The sequence below is a fragment of the Aulonocara sp. 'chitande type north' Nkhata Bay genome, linkage group LG22 (assembly GCF_057382095.1).
Source record: "Aulonocara sp. 'chitande type north' Nkhata Bay isolate Kocher_YH1m ecotype deep benthic linkage group LG22, A_spYH_male_GT1.1, whole genome shotgun sequence".
Lineage (NCBI taxonomy): Eukaryota > Metazoa > Chordata > Actinopteri > Cichliformes > Cichlidae > Aulonocara > Aulonocara sp. 'chitande type north' Nkhata Bay.
In genome coordinates, this window is record NC_141364.1 from 19,565,845 (window position 1) to 19,583,717 (window position 17,873).

The following is a 17,873-nucleotide window of genomic DNA, read 5'->3' on the forward strand; positions in this document are numbered from 1 at the left end:
GGGCCTTTGTGACAGAGGAGGATGCTAGAAGTAGGGTGAAATGGAGGCAGATGATCTACTAAAGGGAGCAGATGAAAGAAGAAGAAACGCCAAGAAGATCCAGTGGGTTTAAAATAGATTGCATGCTTCTTTTCAAAAGGGTATAACAATACTTGTCTGTAAATATTAATTTCAAATTAAAGGGGAAAAAATGTATGTGACTATTTAAATGCCTTTGTCCTCGTGACAAGGTCATCTTTAACCCATAGAAAAAGGTATCTATATTGTACCGAGTCTGTCTATCTAAATATCAGCTGTGTCTGATTTCCTTTTGTTAAATTATCCAGTATGATCCAATACGCATGAAAATATTATTTGTAATTTTTATTATTATTAATGTCTGATTTTATTTGTATCTCATTAAAAACAGATATCGAGAGCTGATCATAATATACAGTCAATCAAATTTTGCCTGTTAGCGGGCGTGTCGTGTGACGTGGCACGGGGAGCGGAAGAGCTTGTTTGTGTTTTGGTTCTAAGGGGAAGTTGCGAGAAGAAAGAAAGGAGGAGACGTGACAGGATTGTTGAAATTGTTTTCTCGGTCCCCCCCCTCCCCTGACACCAGCTCATCACAGTGTCCCGGGTTCTGTGTGCGAACTGCAGCGGTGCTATTTAAAGTTGTACATCGCCTGGCTCTCGGGTAACGTACTTGTCACGAATCTACGAGTTGTGGTTTGCAGCTGGCTCGGTGACATGACGCCGCCGTTTGTTTAGTTGTCATCGGTGACTTCGTTAGCTAGCTATGTCGCTAGCTAAGTGCAGCTAATGTCGATGGTGTTTGGTGGCATGGGGGATGCAGAAATGCGGGCCTTTGTCCTGTCGAGTCCGCTTGTTCTCTTGTATACCAATAGCAAAAAGCTTATAATGTCTTGTATAGCAGGTAGCATGGCAGGCTTACAGTGACTTTGCTAATAGGTGGACTGGGTTCAGTGGGTGTAATGCTAACAGTGACAGCAAGCTAACGTTAGTGTTTGTTAATTGAGGGGCTCAGCTATTCCCCTTGAATCAACATTAGCTAAACAGCACCGGCAATCAGGGTTTCAATTCGAAAGAAAAAAACAATGGCGTTAGTTTTATGCAGATAGCTGTCGTGTTGTTTTTATGTCCTTACAGCAGTCGGGAGACTAATGACACCAGACAGCTAGGAATGCTAAGCTTTGCTAACAGCATAAACGCTAACAAGCTAGAGAACAAAAACACTTTGGGGAAAATGGCGGCCCCCTCTAACATCAAAACAGACCGATAGCCACTGCTAACATAGAGCGAGTGTGTTTATAGTCAACTAAGTATCGAGGGTTCAAGCCAAATATGCACGTCGTAGTCATGTAATGCGCAGCGTTTGTTGACAAATCGTGTCATGAGTGTGGGTAAATACAGTCACTGTTCTCATTCCAGTTCCTGGAGCTTGTTTGTTTTCTTGCTGCGCGTCTTCAAGACTTCGTCTCAAGGATAAGTCGATTGAGATAAGGTTGAAATGTTTTGGCATGACCTCGCCGGTCAATTTATTGACTCGTTTCCCCAAAGCTCTTTATTTGAAATAGACCCAGAAATCTGGTGGCTGTTATCTTTACCTTAATAAACTCTGTTATATGAATGCCTTCAGCCTTTAGTGTTGCGACACAAGTAAGAACGGTTTGCCACAGATGTGGGCTAGTGACGCACAGGTTTATAGTGTGTGTGAAAAAAGTAAATGCTATTTATAGAGCTCATTTTGAAATGACTGGAGTTGACCATAAGTGCAGTACAGGCACACTCATTTTGTAATCCACGTCTCAAGAACCCAATTACAAACATGGAGCTTACATAAACAGGGAACATAATAAAATATAATATTTAAGAAAAGAAATCAGAAAACAGCTGCATTCTACCAATGCTAAACAGTCAAGTAAAACAGTAGTACAAAACATTTACAGTGTGTTTGACCAAACACTGACGGACCTGAGGCTAAACTAAAAGCAGCTAAAACAGGTATGTCATTAGAGCTGATCTAAAATCATCAGTTGTTGAACCAGTCCCCATGCGCTTAGGGGCAATAACCACAAAGTCCCAGTCGACTGTAGTTTTTAGGCAAGAAGGGGACACTGAAAGAAGAAGTTAGGGTGATGATGACAGTGATTTGGAGGCAAAAATATGGAGATAAAAAGTGAATCGCACATTTGTAATGGCAGACATTTTTTTTTATTTGCTCTGTTGCATTTGCATTTAAGCAGTCCTGGCACAGTTACTTTATAGACTGACTTGCCTATTTTTGCAATTTTGTTCAGAGTACATTCATAGCTGTATCCTCTTAGTTATCTTGCAGATTATAAGCACATGTTAACTCTTAACTTATATAATTAAGTAGCACTTTTCTTCTTGGAGCAGTCACAGCTACTACTACTCGTTCATCCCATCACACATAAATGCATACAAGTGCTTTTTTTTCTTTACCATAGCGCCTTTTCTATCATTTGCATGCACTCTAGCTCACAATGCATGGATTGCAGGCGACTCAGGGTTCAGTGCTTTCCCCAAGGATACTTCAGCATGCAGTCTAGAGTAGCCGGGGAATCTATCCATCAACCTTTCAAGCCACAGCCACAGACACTCAAATGTGTCGTATGCTATTACGTACTGCTACCTTACAGTATACTATAATTCAGTACAACATCTTCATAAACTGCCATTGAGGCTACAGCCACCACAGATTAATGCCTCTCCTCAACAGAGTGTGACTTGTGTGGTTAACAAAGGTTGCTTTGTGCGTTATTGCACTGCACCATATATGTGAGTTTGATGCGAGGCGAAAGGCCAGTTTTTGGTCAGGCACAAGATTCCACTAAATTCACCCTGTGAGGCCAGACATAAGCCGTGATTATCTCCTTACAACAGCCGTCTGTGTTTTTTAGAAATTCTGAGCTGTTCATTCCCAAATAAGTTAGTAAGCACTACATGCACGCATGGTATGCATGCATGCAATGGTTCTCGCAGTTGTACCACACTTGTGTAATGTGGGTGGGTCTTTCCCCGGCTCTCTTTCGAGTTTGCCATGAATCACTGTTGTAGTTCATGACAAGGCTTCCTTTTCCTGGTGTTACTGTAAGTTACATTCATGAAGAAGTGTCTGAAATTTCTGCATCCCCTGTCAAAAATTGCACATGCATTCAGAACAGGCCTTTGTGTGTTTGAAATGCTCGCATGTTATTTTTACTGACTTGAAATGTTCACAGAATAATTCAGTTATTAGCGTTCTAAAATTGCATTTACAGCCATAATTTGCAGATAAAAAAGATAGCTAATTGATACAGGCTATCATTTTCAATGCACTGTATATGAATTATATTTGAATTTATTGATCACATAAATTTCTTCATGTTGCCTAAACTGCAGTGTGAAAACCACCTGTTTCTTTGAAACACTCTGTGTGTGAAAACCTTCTTAATTCACAACAAATTGAAGTGATACCAGTGGGTGCATGCTTGACTTTGATGTGTGCAAGTATGAGTAAGAGATGTATCATTTTTTGTATGTAGTCTGCTCTGAGGAACTTTCATTGACCTTTATGTCCCAGTCAAAATGTCAAAAGATTGCCTAATTTAGTTACTTTTTTCTAGTAGCCTATTCATTAGTCGGATTCTAGTTTTCACAAGATTTGTAATTTTATAATGATTTTCAGAGGAAGCTGATCTTATATTTATAAATTTGTTGCATGATTTGAATATATGAGTAATGCTCATTTGTCTTAAATGTCAGACTGTAATCTATACAAAAATAACTGTTCCGTTCCTGTTATGACTTGTTAAACTGCATTTGAAGGGAAAAGAAATTACAAATCTCTTAGAGTTTAATATCTGTTTTTACTCTGTGAACATGTTTGTTCTCGTGCTTCCTGCAGCAGAAGTCCCGACAGTGAGGTTCGGCACACAGGACACCTGGGATCTGACTAGGTCATGGCCAATCGAGGAGGAGCTACGAGACCCAATGGACCAAATGCAGGGAATAAGATCTGTCAGTTTAAGCTGGTGCTGTTGGGTGAATCGGCTGTGGGGAAGTCCAGCTTAGTGCTTCGCTTTGTCAAGGGCCAGTTCCATGAATTCCAGGAAAGCACAATAGGAGGTAAGGTCATGTCATCAAATCAGGATGTTTCTGACAACCTGGCAGTTCTGTTGGTTTTTTTTTTGTTGTTGTTGTTTGTTTTGTTAGTTTGTTTTCCTGAGAAGTCCCCATTCAGAATACTGATGCTTTTGTGTTGACACATTTATCAGCTGTTTATATGACCTCGTAAAGATATAGTTTTGGTGTCGTTAATGATCACGCAAAAATGACTCGTCTCTTCCTATCTCCACAGCGGCCTTCCTAACCCAAACAGTGTGTCTTGATGATACAACAGTGAAATTTGAAATCTGGGACACTGCAGGCCAGGAGCGTTACCACAGTTTGGCACCAATGTATTACAGAGGAGCACAAGCTGCCATTGTGGTCTACGACATCACAAACGAGGCACGTTCATCCTCGACTAAGACCCAGGCCTTCCAGAGCACTTGTAGAGCAAGTTAAAACATGAAAGTAGCATTAGATGTTGACAAGTGGTACCGTGTCTTCATTTTTATTTCAGGAGTCCTTTGCACGGGCCAAGAACTGGGTGAAGGAGCTACAACGACAAGCTAGCCCTAATATAGTCATCGCTCTGTCAGGAAACAAAGCTGACCTGGCTAACAAAAGAGCTGTGGACTTCCAGGTCAGTCTAGACAAACCTTAGACTGTGTCTTAGGCTTTCATGATTTTACAATTATTATTATTATTTTTTAATCTAATTTTTCTGTGACCTTTATGTGTGGAGTTTGCATGTTCTCCCTGTGTCTGCGTGGTTTATCTCCGTGTACTCCAGCTTCCTCCCACAGTCCGAGCACATGTAGTTAGTACAGTTATTTAATTGGTGATTCTAAATCTCTCATAGGTGTGACTATGGTGTGAATGGCTGTCTGTACCTCTCTGTTAGCCCTGCGACAGGTTGGCAACCCGTCTCCAATCCCACCGCAAAACTGAGTTGGATGAGGGGAGGAAAATAGGTGGATGGGTGATCACGTTCCTAGCAGACGCTGTATTCTAGAGCCATGACTTCCGTTTTTAATTATCCCCTAATTGTGTTTCTCTTATGCCTGAAGAAATGCGTGTTGGAGGATGTATTAAAAATTCGTTTGTTTACACTGTGTCAACAGGACGCCCAATCATACGCAGATGACAACAGCTTACTTTTCATGGAGACATCGGCCAAGACGTCTATGAATGTGAATGAGATATTTATGGCCATTGGTGGGTAACTTTTAGGACTCAATTTGTAGATATTTGTTTTTCTGCATATTTCTATTATTCGGAGTTAGAACTGTTCCCTCATAGCAAGAAGGTGATGGCTTGAAGCCCAGTTTAGGGCTCCTTCTGTGTGGAGTTTGCATGTTCTCTGCTACCCTGGGCTTTCTACTGTAGCTCCAGTTTTCTTCTGCTGAAAAGTACACAAGGTTTACAAAGCTGCTGTTAGGCTTGGACAATCACAAATTCCTAAGAGGTTTCAGTTCCTGCTTAAAATGCAAGTTAAAAATTAACTGGAGGACAAGGTCAAACTAGCATGATTGATGTGTTTGTTAATGATTTTTTTTTTTATCATTTGTAGCTTCTCTTTTCTGAAAATCGTTGTATTATTTATTTGTTTGTTTGTTTGTTTGTTTTGATTTCTTCCAGCAAAGAGATTGCCAAAAAATGAGCCTCAGACTGCAGGAGCAAACACTGGGCGCAGCCGGGGAGTGGACCTGACAGAAGCTGCCCAGCCAGCCAAGGCTCCATGCTGCAGTAACTAACATGAAGAACACCCTCCTCCCTACCAACCTGTATGGCAGTAACTAATGTGGTCAATGCCCCAAATGCCACTGCAGTTACTAATGCAATGTGTCACCTACTCTCTGAAACAAGAAAATATGCCCTGCACTCGCCACCCCACTCGTCCACTTTTAACAAATTCATTGCCATCACACTGATCTTTCTTTGCGGTTCTGCCTCTTTTCCTCCATTATGGTTCTGCTGCTACCCGGGGAAGCCTCCTAACCACTTTGTCTTACTTTCTGCCATCGAGCTTGTTACATCTATCGTATTATTGATAGATCAGTGATCGCAGGTATTAGAAACATTAGAGCACCCTTCCTTGCGTTGTCATCATCTTTACACCGTGTAGACATGAGTTTCATCTGGAGGAAGTGATCACTTCTCTTTTCTGGGATAGCTTAAGTCTTTAATGTTGCATTTCTAATACCAGTCTTCTGTTTTTGTTCAATTTTTTTATAACTTTGTTGATTATTGTTTACTGTAATTTTGTCAAACTTGTGGATGCACATGCTAGCATATTTAGGCGGCCTAAAAGTTAAAGAGTTACACATTCAATCTGCAGTAGAGCAGAAAAAGTTGGTTGGAGGAGTGTGTTCTTGTTAATCTCAGAAAGAGGAAAGGTGGAGGGGGCAGAGAGAAATTGTAGATTCTGTCTCTCTTGTTGTTTCTAGGGCCCTTTATCTCGTAGCTGGGAGGGGGGGGAGAATAGTTGGTCCTTATAACCCCACTCCCTCCATTAAACCCAACGTAGCACTAGTGCATAGCTTCTCACACCACCTTGTCTCCATTCTGGGCCCGTGCCTGCTCCTAGCTGTCCTTCGTGGCATTGTGCAATGTTTCACAGTATTTACTCTGTGAGTTGTCTGCAAGGACCAGTGCTGCGCAGCAAATCCCCTTGTGTCTATAAACACAGCGCAGAGGCCTCTACGGTACACGTCAGTGTCACCAACTGCCCACTTCATGATGTGTCCGTCCATAAACCTTGTGTAGACCACCCTTTTGTTGTCATACTGCGGTCTCTTGGGTTTCTGTTTTTCAACGATTTATTCTTGTGCGGTTACTTTTTCCATTGTGTCAATGTTGCTCGACTGCTGGGTTTGCACTGGGGGTAAATCGAAGGTGATAGCAGTGAGTGGGGAGTTGCAATATGTAAAGTTGCTTCTTAATTAATATCGGAATCATAAATGTTTGACATCTTCTCTTGATTAGAAAGTGCTTTAGACACGGCGGTGTGTCATTCTGTACAAAGCCCGGCCCGGGTTTGCTGTCTGGTGACAGATTACATCCTTCGACTTATTCACACGCATTTATCCGTGTGTTTTGTTGTTTTTGGCTTTTTTTTTTTAACACACATTTCCACAATTAAACACACACACGCCACTGACTTGTCGTCTCCCTCCCCACCTTCCCCTATTCCCTGTAAGACCTAAACATCACTGTACATGAACATACACACAGTCTGTTACACATCATCCACACCTTTGTCAAGCACACACTCTGTCCCACCGACACACAACCCCCCTAATTGTTACACACACCTGCACACACACATACAGAGTACTTTTAGTAAATAACTCTTTTTACAGGTCTGTCTTACTCATGCCTTGCACTAATGATGTTCATGAATATATCTTGTCATGATTTCAGCCAGTGTGATATATAAATATATATATATATATATAAATATATAAATATAAATATATAAATAATATACTGTAAATAAGGTGTTGCAGTGTAGTCTACCTTTTTCAATTTACCAGTGACAGGACTAATGCTTGCTAGGGAGTTGTCTAGATAATCATAAAAAAGTGTACAGTTAGCAGGAAGGGGAAAAAAAACAGCTACAATCTGGGTTTGGAGTTTTGTTGCTGTTCCTTTTTTTCTTTGTCTTTTTTTTTTTTTTTTTTACACATATAAATGGTTAAATTATAATCAGTGGTGGTCTTTATAAATGTATCTAGTGTTTATTAACAACAACAAAAAAATGAAATTGCATTTATTTAGTCATCTGTCTTGTATATTTCTGTCATAAAAAATATATCCAAACATGTTTTGTTTTTTTGTTTTTTAAGATTATCTCTTTACTTTACACTTCTCCATTTTTTTCTTGTCTATGCCTTGTCCAGAACTATTCCTCGTCCTACTCCTCCCTGTAAGTAGACGTGAGCTTTCAGAGGCACAGGTTGTAAAACTCCAGAGGAGTCGGACACCACGCTGCACAGTTTTTGAGCTTTCCTCTGTCTGTCCTACTACATCTCGCTAACATTGTGACGATAATTGTAGGAACAGTAAAACAACTATCAGCTGGCACAATGGCGGTTTATGAATAGATGATTTAACACATAATAAGGATGCAAATTGTAATTTTTTTTTTATTTTTTTTGTTTTGCAGTGAACACTTATTTGCAGCCAGAAACATTTAAATGCAAGCATTTTACAGTACTGTTATGTAATGACCAAATAAATACTGAAATAAATTTGATCATTTATTATTGTAATCAGGCGGTGTGCATGTGTGTGCGTGCCTTTATTACCTCTGGGCCTCAATAGCTTTTTTTATTTTATTTTTTTTACTTTTTGTCTACTACTCTATATGTTTGTTTTGTCCTCTGGAGGTTATGACCCACACTTTTACTTCCCTCATACTCATCATGAAACTGATGAAAGCTTCTAATCATCATCAATCCTGAACTTTAACCTTTTTTTTATTGTTGTTGTTTGGGTGAGCATACTTAAGACATTTCCACATGTTCACTGATATGATGTGAAAATATTTTTAAGGGTCTATAAATATATTTCTAAATGGTGTTGCTATTAATTTCAGTAATTTTTCAGTATAGTCTTGGAAGTCACCTGTGCCTGACTGAAAGTATGGATCCGCTTTTTTTTTCCGCTCCCACCACGTTTGACCTTGAAATTTTGCTATAAATGGTTGCATTTTGTGACCTCTCCTCTTTGAATTGTTGTGGAGTTGGCCTATCCCATGAAGGTCCCCTAGCGGAGGAAAATGGGCCTACAGCGAGAAATTGAAAATAAGGATGAGCGCCATGTCTGATCCTCCGTTTGTGGAATAGAGCGGACGGCGCAGCGAATATTCCCCGAGCTGGCGGTCCCTTCGGGTTTCGGTGGGAATCATGGCCGACAGCGCTGGGATTCAGCAAGGTTCGCCGGCCATCGGAGCCGCGGGCCTGGTTCCGGCCGCTCCTGGAGCCGGAGGCACGGAGGGCTCAGGCGCCGCTAGAGGATCCGCACGTATCGCCGTGAAGAAGGCACAACTACGCTCCTCGCCTCGGCCCAAGAAACTGGAAAAACTCGGAGTGTATTCATCCTGCAAAGTATGCCACATCTGCAAAAGCAGGGCTTTAAAGCGGGGTAGTTTTCGGGGCTCATACTTAAAGTGTGCTGCATTTCCTGGGCTTGGTTGCAATAGTTTTCAAAATGCAAGCACAGCAAAGGAAGCCATTGCCGCACTTGAGTTTCTTGTGTTTTTTCTTTTGCATGCATGAACCAGTTACTAAAGAGGTAATACTAAAAAAATAAAATCCTGACACATTAAGTGTTTTGGAGGGGCTTTTTTAACATCTGGACTTTTCAGCAGGGGCCTTGCAGCTGCAGCCTGTTACAGTGTTACTGCTTCTGTCAAGGTGGGGGGTTGGTGAACGTAAACATTGGCTTGACGCTGGTTTTGGGAGTAGCTGGCTGTGTGCACAAGGTCTGGATACGCGTGTGTGTTTGTGTGCGTGTGTGTGGTCGTGCACGAGACCGTCATAGCAGGGGGGGTAAACAGAGAGGAGTTTATTGGGCTTATGCAGCGTATGATCCGCAGAGAGGGACGGGGTCTTTGTTTTGACAGGGTGACAGCTGCTGGCGGGGGCGGAGTTTGTTGTTGTTTCAGGGCGCATGCTCAGAACAGCACCTTCAGCTGATCATGTCCCCGCCCCCTGTTACTGTAGAAAGTCGGGCATAACATCTCTCGTTTAACCTGAGAGAGCCTGGAAAAGCTTTTAAGATATTTATGTAATAAAAAAGCAAAACTTAACAAGTTGAATGGTTTTCCTTAATTGTTCTATGTAATCTGCCCCCATTTATTGCTCATTTGCTGCTTTTAATATCGTCTTTGTGCCTGCTTGTACTCATTTAACCTCTATTTATCGCAGGCTGAAGGAGCCTGTAAGTGTAATGGCTGGAAAAGTCAGAACCCCCCTCCTACACCTCCTCAAACAGAGCAGCAGTCCAACGCAGTCAACCTCCAGGAGCCCTGTCGGAGCTGCTCTCACACTTTGGGTAAGTCGGCATGCCCACCAGAGAAGCTGCATCAGAAAATAATACCAAGAAGGGTAAGCTAGATGAATTTCATTGGCTTATTTCTTCTTTCCAGGTGATCATGTGACCCATCTAGAAAATGTTTCAGAGGAGGAAATGAACAGGCTTCTTGGTATTGTTCTGGATGTGGAGTATCTGTACACGTGCATTCACAAAGAGGAGGATGCTGACACTAAACAAGTCTACTTTTCCCTCTTCAAAGTAATTTTATTGCTTTACACTCGATTTGAAGCAAGGTAGAGTTTTCAGATCTCGCTCGCTTTAAACAAACGCCATCTTTTTCCATTGTCAGCTGCTGAGGAAGTCCATCCTACAGATGGGTAAACCAATGTTAGAAGCACAGGAGAGTCCGCCGTTTGAAAAGCCCAGCATCGAGCAGGTAGAGAAATAAGTCTCCACTGCACAGACTCTTTCATCCTCTGATCTTTATCTTACTTTTGATGTATTTGTTCTTTCTTTTACTCCACGTTTCTGAAATAGGGGGTGAACAATTTTGTCCAGTACAAATTCAGCCACCTGCCATCTAAAGAACGCCAAACCATTATGGAGCTGGCTAAGATGTTTCTCAACCAGATCAACTACTGGCAGTTGGAAACGCCCTCTCAAAGACGCCAAAGGGTGCCCAATGACGACGCAGCTGGATACAAAGTCAACTACACTAGGTAGCAGAGTAGACAGATATCTTGTGCCTGCCTTTCCTGCACCAGTACAGTTACAAGCTGTAAGATAATTATGGGATATGCTTGTTCCAGATGGCTCTGCTACTGCAATGTTCCTCAGTTCTGTGACAGCCTGCCCCGCTACGAGACCACTCAGATCTTTGGGCGGACGCTTTTGCGTTCTGTCTTCACTGTGATGAGGAAACAGCTGCTGGAGCAGGCCAGACAGGAGAAGGACAAGCTCCCTCCTGAGAAACGCACACTCATTCTTACACACTTTCCCAAGTAAGAGATACAGAAGGCTCACATGCAGTTAGCCACACAGGCCTTCAAGTAGCTACACTCTGGGATGTGCTTCACATCCTCAGTATGAAACCAGACCGTAGCCACTTATGTAAAGTTGACTGCTTGTTTTAATATAGTTAAGTAGTTGTTGTGATTTCTCTGCTCAGGTTCTTGTCAATGCTGGAGGAGGAGGTTTACAGTCATAACTCTCCAATCTGGAGCCAAGACTTCTTGGCAGGGGCAGCGGGAGGGCAGATTCCTATCCACACAGGTGACACGCCCTCCCACACACCCTCGCCGAAACGCCTCTCAAGATGACACTTGTTTTTTTTATGAAAAGGTTAAAGCCTATGACTGAATAAATTCAATTTCCTCTGTGGTTTTTTTTTTTTTTTTTTTTTTGTGTAGTTATAAGTGCTGCTTCAGTGGCCAGGCCGCTGTACTACAGCACCAGTCCCGTGTCAGTGGACCCGTCCACCTGCGGCAGTGTCAGTCCTGCCAGGAAGGCAGCTTCTGTACTGGAGCCAAACCCAGGTATTGCTGACAAGCCTGTTATTACTCACGAGGTTTCAGTTAAGCCAACTTATTGCGTAACAGTACAACAACAAAAAGTGTGGACCTGAGTAAAGTCAGCCTTGTTTTACACATTTAAAAGTGGAACGGTTTCTACTTTACAGCGAAATGACTCAAGTCAGCCGTCCTTTAAGATCGTTTCTAGTTTTGGAGATTTTTATGCTTTTAGTGTAACCCTGTTTTAAATGCTGCCTCTAAGATCTGTCATCACATGAAGGTGAAGTAAACCCCAGAGCTGCTTCTAACAAACAAAGTACATATAGGTTTAAAATGAAGACTGAAGATAGTAGACTTCAGATGTCCGTCACTTGTTTACCAACCATACCAACAGTACCACATCACCCCAACAGAGCACTTTGCTCTCAGACTGCAGATTAACTTGTGGGTCCTAGGATATTTAAAAGTAGAATGGGAGGCAGAGGCTTCAGCTTTCAAACATCTCATTCTGTAGAACCAGTTTCCAGGATTTCTGTCTCCACCTGCTTTCTTCTTTTTCCCTCTAACGCCAGTAACAACAGATGGCTGCCTCTCCCACAGCCTGGTTCTGTTGGAGCTTTCTTCCTGCTAAAAGGGAGTTTTTCTATCCCACTGTTGCCAAGTGCTTGCTCAGAGGGGGTCGTCTGATTGTTGGGGTTTTTTCTCTAATATTGTTTTTACCTTACAACATAAAGCCCCTTGAGTAATGAGAGCTTTCCTCTGTGTACACTCCCCAGCTGGAGAAAAGCGTAAACCTTCTGAGCCCCTTTCCCATGAGGAAAACAAGAGACCCAGGGTGGTTGGTGACATCCCCATGGACCTCATCAATGAAGTCATGGCGACTATCGCTGATCCTGCTGCCATTCCAGAGGTAACCCATTATTGTTTAGTCACAGCATGGAGCCCAATTAGTTGGAAGGGAATTTAATCTTCATATGATAAGTATGATAAGTAGTAATTTGGGCTAAAATTCTATCATTTCTATAATTATAGCCCACTTATAAGCTGTTTGTCAGAAACTGTATCCGAGTGCTTGTGAGGCCTGATGATTTCCACTTCCTCTTCTTGTATAACGCTCCCTGTTATGTTATCTTTGCCATGTCGAAAACTTAATCGCGAGCTTCATATGAAATCTGAGCCAATCACTGCGGCGCGGTGTCATCTATGAGTGGGATAAGATAACGGCCCTTTTTACACTGTTGCTGTATGTGACAAAAAGTAAAAGTGAGAAGACACACCAGCGCATATCACTCCAGCTTCTGATACACAGCTGTTTTCTTGAAACCTTTCTGTCAGTCAAGACGTCTCACATCTGTAAATCAAGTGAAGATAAACGGAAATGGCCCGTGCTCTCTTCTTCAGTTGTTTTGGGGTTACTCCTAGTTTATTTTGAAACTGGCATCACCTGCGATGCTTTTCAATCTGACTCAAGTCTTGGATTTTTAAGAGAAATAAGAAGGCACTGCAGATTTGCAAAGGGCAGTTATGTAATCTTCACAGATACCATCCAGACCCACAGCCTCTATCAGATTTTCCAGGCTGACACTTTATAACAAGAGTAAAAAGAATTAAAGTCATTAGATAATTGTAAATCTTCTCATCCTTCCAGCCTAATCATTTTCCTGTCAGTGTCAGATCTCATGGTAATTGGTCTTAATCTCCTTCCAAGCTGCCATAATGTGTCTGTATAGCACTTCATTTATTTTTTTTAGTCGTAGGTTAATTGTCCCTGCACAAAATGTTCAAGTCCTCTGCACATCACAGCAAATTTTGGACCATGATTTATTTGATACCTTCCTGTCTGTGCAGACTAGCCTGCTATCAGCTCACTCTGCACGTGACGAAGCCGCCCGCCTGGAGGAGCGCAGGGGCGTGATTGAATTCCACGTCATTGGGAACTCCCTAAACCAGAAGCCCAACAAGAGGATCTTGATGTGGCTCGTCGGCCTTCAGAACGTGTTCTCCCATCAGCTTCCCCGCATGCCCAAGGAGTACATCACGCGGCTGGTGTTCGATCCGTGAGTGTAACTCTGCCTCATCGTCCCACCTTAAGTTCAGAGGGTTATAGAGAAGCAGATTCCCTCTGTAAAATTCATCTTTTTTTCTGGTAGGAAACACAAAACGCTGTCCCTGATCAAGGACGGGAGAGTGATCGGAGGGATCTGTTTCCGGATGTTTCCATCGCAAGGCTTCACAGAGATTGTCTTCTGTGCCGTCACCTCCAATGAGCAGGTCAAGGTGAGAGCGTGCCCAGCTTTATTTCTCAGCTTGGTGGGTATTCAGTGATATCTGGATGGCCGGCTCTAACCCTTTCCTGGTCTGACTGTGTGGTTGCAGGGTTATGGAACACATTTGATGAACCACCTGAAAGAATATCACATAAAGCATGAAATCCTCAATTTTCTCACTTACGCTGATGAATACGCCATTGGGTACTTTAAGAAACAGGTAACATTAATAACGGCCATTAGTAACAATAATATAATAAATAGAGGCAGTGCGTGGCAGCTCCAGGATAAATTATTACTTCCTCCTTATCAGGGTTTCTCAAAAGACATAAAGGTTCCCAAGTCCAAGTATGTGGGCTACATCAAGGATTATGAAGGAGCCACACTCATGGGCTGTGAGCTCAACCCCAGCATCCCCTACACAGAGTTCTCTGTCATCATCAAGAAGCAGAAAGAGGTGTGTGGGTGACTTTTAAATGAACTCTTTAATATTTTATTGATCTAAATGCTTCTTTCTGTCCCCTCAACTAAGATTTTTTTCTCATTTGTTGCCTTCAGATAATCAAGAAGCTGATTGAGAGGAAACAGGCTCAGATCAGAAAAGTCTATCCAGGGCTGTCCTGTTTTAAGGATGGAGTCCGGCAGATTCCCATTGAGAGCATTCCTGGCATACGTATGTTATTCTTTTTCAGTGTTGGGTAACCTTGGCTTTTAAAAGTAGCTTGATACATTACAAGATTATTGGCATTAAAAAGTAATGATTGCCATTACAGCATTAATGCTGAGGAAAGTAGGCCACTTACCACATACATCCTGTGCAATTAAGCTGTCCAACTTATTGGTTATATTATCTACTGGGTTTTTATGGGCTTTATCGTACATCTACCTCTATAATCACCATCAACCTTGTTAATTTCCTCGGAGTGACAGGTTAGGCAGAACTAAAAGCTAATTAATCAAATACTTTTCGGATTTAAAGGCTGTTCTCTATGAAATCTGGATGGGTGGTTATTTTCCGTATGTATGGCTACCAGCCAAGGACTAGAGCAGGTTGCACGTGAATGCAAGAATTATGATGAATTTTTTTGAATTTGTTTTGTGGCAACAAGACAAGCAGTAATTGCAATGTCACACAAGAAAAACAGTGGTTGGAGACTGCAGGGCAACCAAAATTATTGCACTCAGCTCGCTATGTGCCTGCCTTTGAAGTGGTTGCTTTGAAGAAGGGAACCAGATTGTAAACCACTTCCAGTCAGCTAACATCTCTATAGAAACATTGGTGTGTCAGGACAGTGAGAAATCAGCAATAAGACTGAGTCAGCATCATGTCTGCTATTGCAAAGACTGACTGCAAGTTGTTTAGAGTCTATCTTTTTTCCAATTAAATGGGAATTCGTTGCAGACTTTTGCCAGGTTTAGAGTGCAACACGCTCAACCTCTGCGTAACTAATTGGTCATCCAACTACTTCCAAAAAAAATTCTGCACAATCATTCGCCAGCCAGCATTTTTTTGTGGTTACACGGAAGTTGCTGACCTATTCTTCCTCTAGTGACTAGAGAATGACTCCATTCTGGTGTATGAGTGTAATATTAGTTTATTTATATCAACAGGTGAAACTGGCTGGAAGCCTGTGGGCAAAGGGTAAGATGCTCCACTAATGATTTGGCTAATGTATTCACATTATATATTTGATCATTTTTGTCAACAATGATACAGTCAGACATTGTCTCTGGCCTTCATTTATGACAAAAATTTGCAGGCAATAATAACACGCATGCACATCTGGAAATAGCACTTCGCTAGCCTCAGTTTTATATCGTTTTTTCTACCATTTTTCACTCTTCAGGAAAGAACTGAAAGACCCCGATCAACTGTATAGCACTCTGAAAACTATCCTCCAACATGTGAAGGTGAGGGATAGACACGTATAATGTGGTCTACATCTGACACACACATACACAGACAAACAGTTTTCTTAAAGGACTGCTTTATGTGTTTTAGAGTCACCAGAATGCCTGGCCTTTTATGGAGCCTGTGAAAAAAACAGAAGCACCTGGGTACTACCAAGTCATACGCTTCCCCATGGGTACGTGTGTTAACAAGCACAGTTGTCTTAAAGGGGAGGAGATGAGTTACAGTTTGTGTATTACTAATTGTCTGCACTAGTCATTGCATAGTTGTACATTGTTTTGCGGTACGACAGCAGATCATTTCTAATTAAAGTCCACATCTTTTACTGTTGTTATTCAGCTGGCATTAAAGCATGAACTAAGTGGGGTTTATTTGTTAAATGCTATACTCATCCAACCACTGAAAGGTATCATAATTGAAATTTCACATTTTTACAGACCTCAAGACAATGAGCGAGCGTCTAAAGAGCCGGTACTACACGACACGGAAGCTTTTTATGGCCGACATGCAGCGAATTTTCACAAACTGTCGTGAATACAACCCTCCAGAGAGCGAGTACTACAAGTGTGCGAACCTACTGGAGAAGTTCTTCTACACTAAGATCAAAGAGGCGGGCCTAATTGAGAAGTAAACCAGAGGAAGAGATTTGTCTTCACCTGCACAAGGATGAGGGTGTCCTGGGACAATGAACTATTGTTTTAGACAATGCAAAAGACAAGCAAAGCAAAGGACACGACTACTGATTCTGGAGTAGATAGGTTTCAGAAACATATCTTAATGTAAAAGGTGCAAACGGGTCTTGGATGAACACTTTTGTAATGTTTGATGCTTGCTGGCCTAGACCATAAATCAGTAGCTTAGAATACCCTGAAAGATGGGTCACAAGGGGAAGGCCTCATTTAAGAACTGTAAGACTGTTTCCGTTTCCAGACAAAAGCATTGTAGTTTTTGTATTTGACCATGTGTCTCAGAGGCCCATGGAAAGAAAAGAAGAGCAGTAGTAAAACATTAAGCAGAGCAGGTGTTGTTTGTGTGCTGAAAGCACTGTATCATGACAGCTGATCAGAGATTAACCACCCATCTTACTTAATCTTTGTTTTCATACTGCCTTTTCTGTGTCTGCCTCCTCCTCTCAGTTGACTCAGGTAGAGATGTCATGAGGAATTGCCGCATGCGCGGTAGATTAGTGTTACCTGTGAGAAAAGGGACTGAGAGTCCAAGTTTTCCTGTCTGTAAAACTCTACTCTTGTGAGCACGCATGACGTTAATGAAGTCAAAGTTTGTCTGTGAAGAGTTCATCCTGCCAAAAGAGGAATACATACTTTAAATTTGTACAGATTTTAATGCACTTATACCCCACTGTACATTTTAAATGTGTATATAACATATATTTTCTTTCCCAGAACTGAAAAAGGACAACAAAAAAAACCCAATCTTTTGCTTTTATCGTGTCACGTAGGGCAATTTGACTATCAAAATGCACTTTTATTTTTCCAAGTATTAGTTAACATGAATGAGAGCATCTCCTTTCCTTTAGAATTTGTTTTACATAGAAATTACACTGTTGACTAAGGACTAATTTAATTATCTAGAGTATATTCTTATTTATGTGCTGTAATTTAGAAGAATGATACTTAAGGCAAGTTCTTAATTTATTATTTCTTATTTTTGTCCGGCAGATGGAGATTGATAACTTTATACTTTGGAGATAAACGAAAAGATTGTGCAATACTATGTACTTTTACTGTTTTGTAAAAAAGGTGTTTGTACTTTTCAAGCTTTAGAAAAAAAAATACCTTTTGTAATGTCTGGAGAGATAATTTCATGCTTTCTACAGTGACATAGCATTAGCCTATTTTATAGACTGAATAAAACAGAAGTGAGGCTAATTGCGTGTGTGCACTTTTTCCTACACAAAGACCTTGCTAGCCTTAATTGGGTTCAGCTGCAAACACAGCTGAGCTTCTCAGGCCCAAAAAAACGAAACAGGGCTTTGATGAGAACCAGACTATAAATGGTTTGCAT

At 41.5% G+C, this 17,873-nt stretch overlaps 2 protein-coding genes across 3 annotated transcripts; both read left to right on the top strand.

Annotated features, from left to right (window-relative positions):
- Positions 1-499: 499 nt before the first annotated feature.
- On the top strand, positions 500-8,390 carry LOC147304062 (ras-related protein Rab-5A). Of its 2 annotated transcripts, none has more exons than XM_086281146.1 (6): positions 500-679; positions 3,917-4,134; positions 4,367-4,518; positions 4,634-4,756; positions 5,238-5,331; positions 5,755-8,390. In XM_086281146.1, exons 2-6 carry the CDS (start codon positions 3,969-3,971, stop codon positions 5,868-5,870), a joined length of 651 nt encoding a protein of 216 aa, XP_086137272.1. In that variant the 5' UTR covers positions 500-679; positions 3,917-3,968; the 3' UTR covers positions 5,871-8,390. The 2 variants fall into 2 exon arrangements, with proteins under 2 accessions (XP_086137272.1, XP_086137271.1); XM_086281145.1 differs by having other exon boundaries at positions 501-679; positions 3,914-4,134.
- Positions 8,391-8,525: 135 nt separating this feature from the next.
- kat2b (K(lysine) acetyltransferase 2B) lies at positions 8,526-17,737 on the top strand. The gene is made up of 18 exons (XM_086281142.1): positions 8,526-9,227; positions 10,050-10,176; positions 10,271-10,416; positions 10,508-10,594; positions 10,696-10,877; positions 10,968-11,159; positions 11,327-11,430; positions 11,568-11,693; positions 12,446-12,579; positions 13,518-13,726; positions 13,820-13,946; positions 14,046-14,156; positions 14,250-14,393; positions 14,495-14,609; positions 15,548-15,578; positions 15,784-15,847; positions 15,939-16,023; positions 16,286-17,737. The coding sequence occupies exons 1-18, from the start codon at positions 9,027-9,029 to the stop codon at positions 16,477-16,479; spliced, it is 2,379 nt and encodes a 792-aa protein (XP_086137268.1). The 5' UTR covers positions 8,526-9,026; the 3' UTR covers positions 16,480-17,737.
- Positions 17,738-17,873: the final 136 nt, after the last annotated feature.

Coding starts and splice junctions, on each gene's coding strand:
- LOC147304062 (XM_086281146.1), top strand. CDS start 3,969: ATGGCCAATCGAGGAGGAGCTACGAGACCCAATGGACCAAATGCAGGG. Junction 4,519..4,633: donor TCTACGACATCACAAACGAG/GCACGTTCATCC, acceptor TTTTTATTTCAG/GAGTCCTTTGCACGGGCCAA. Junction 4,757..5,237: donor AAAGAGCTGTGGACTTCCAG/GTCAGTCTAGAC, acceptor CTGTGTCAACAG/GACGCCCAATCATACGCAGA.
- kat2b (XM_086281142.1), top strand. CDS start 9,027: ATGGCCGACAGCGCTGGGATTCAGCAAGGTTCGCCGGCCATCGGAGCC. Junction 9,228..10,049: donor GAGTGTATTCATCCTGCAAA/GTATGCCACATC, acceptor TATTTATCGCAG/GCTGAAGGAGCCTGTAAGTG. Junction 16,024..16,285: donor AGTCATACGCTTCCCCATGG/GTACGTGTGTTA, acceptor ACATTTTTACAG/ACCTCAAGACAATGAGCGAG.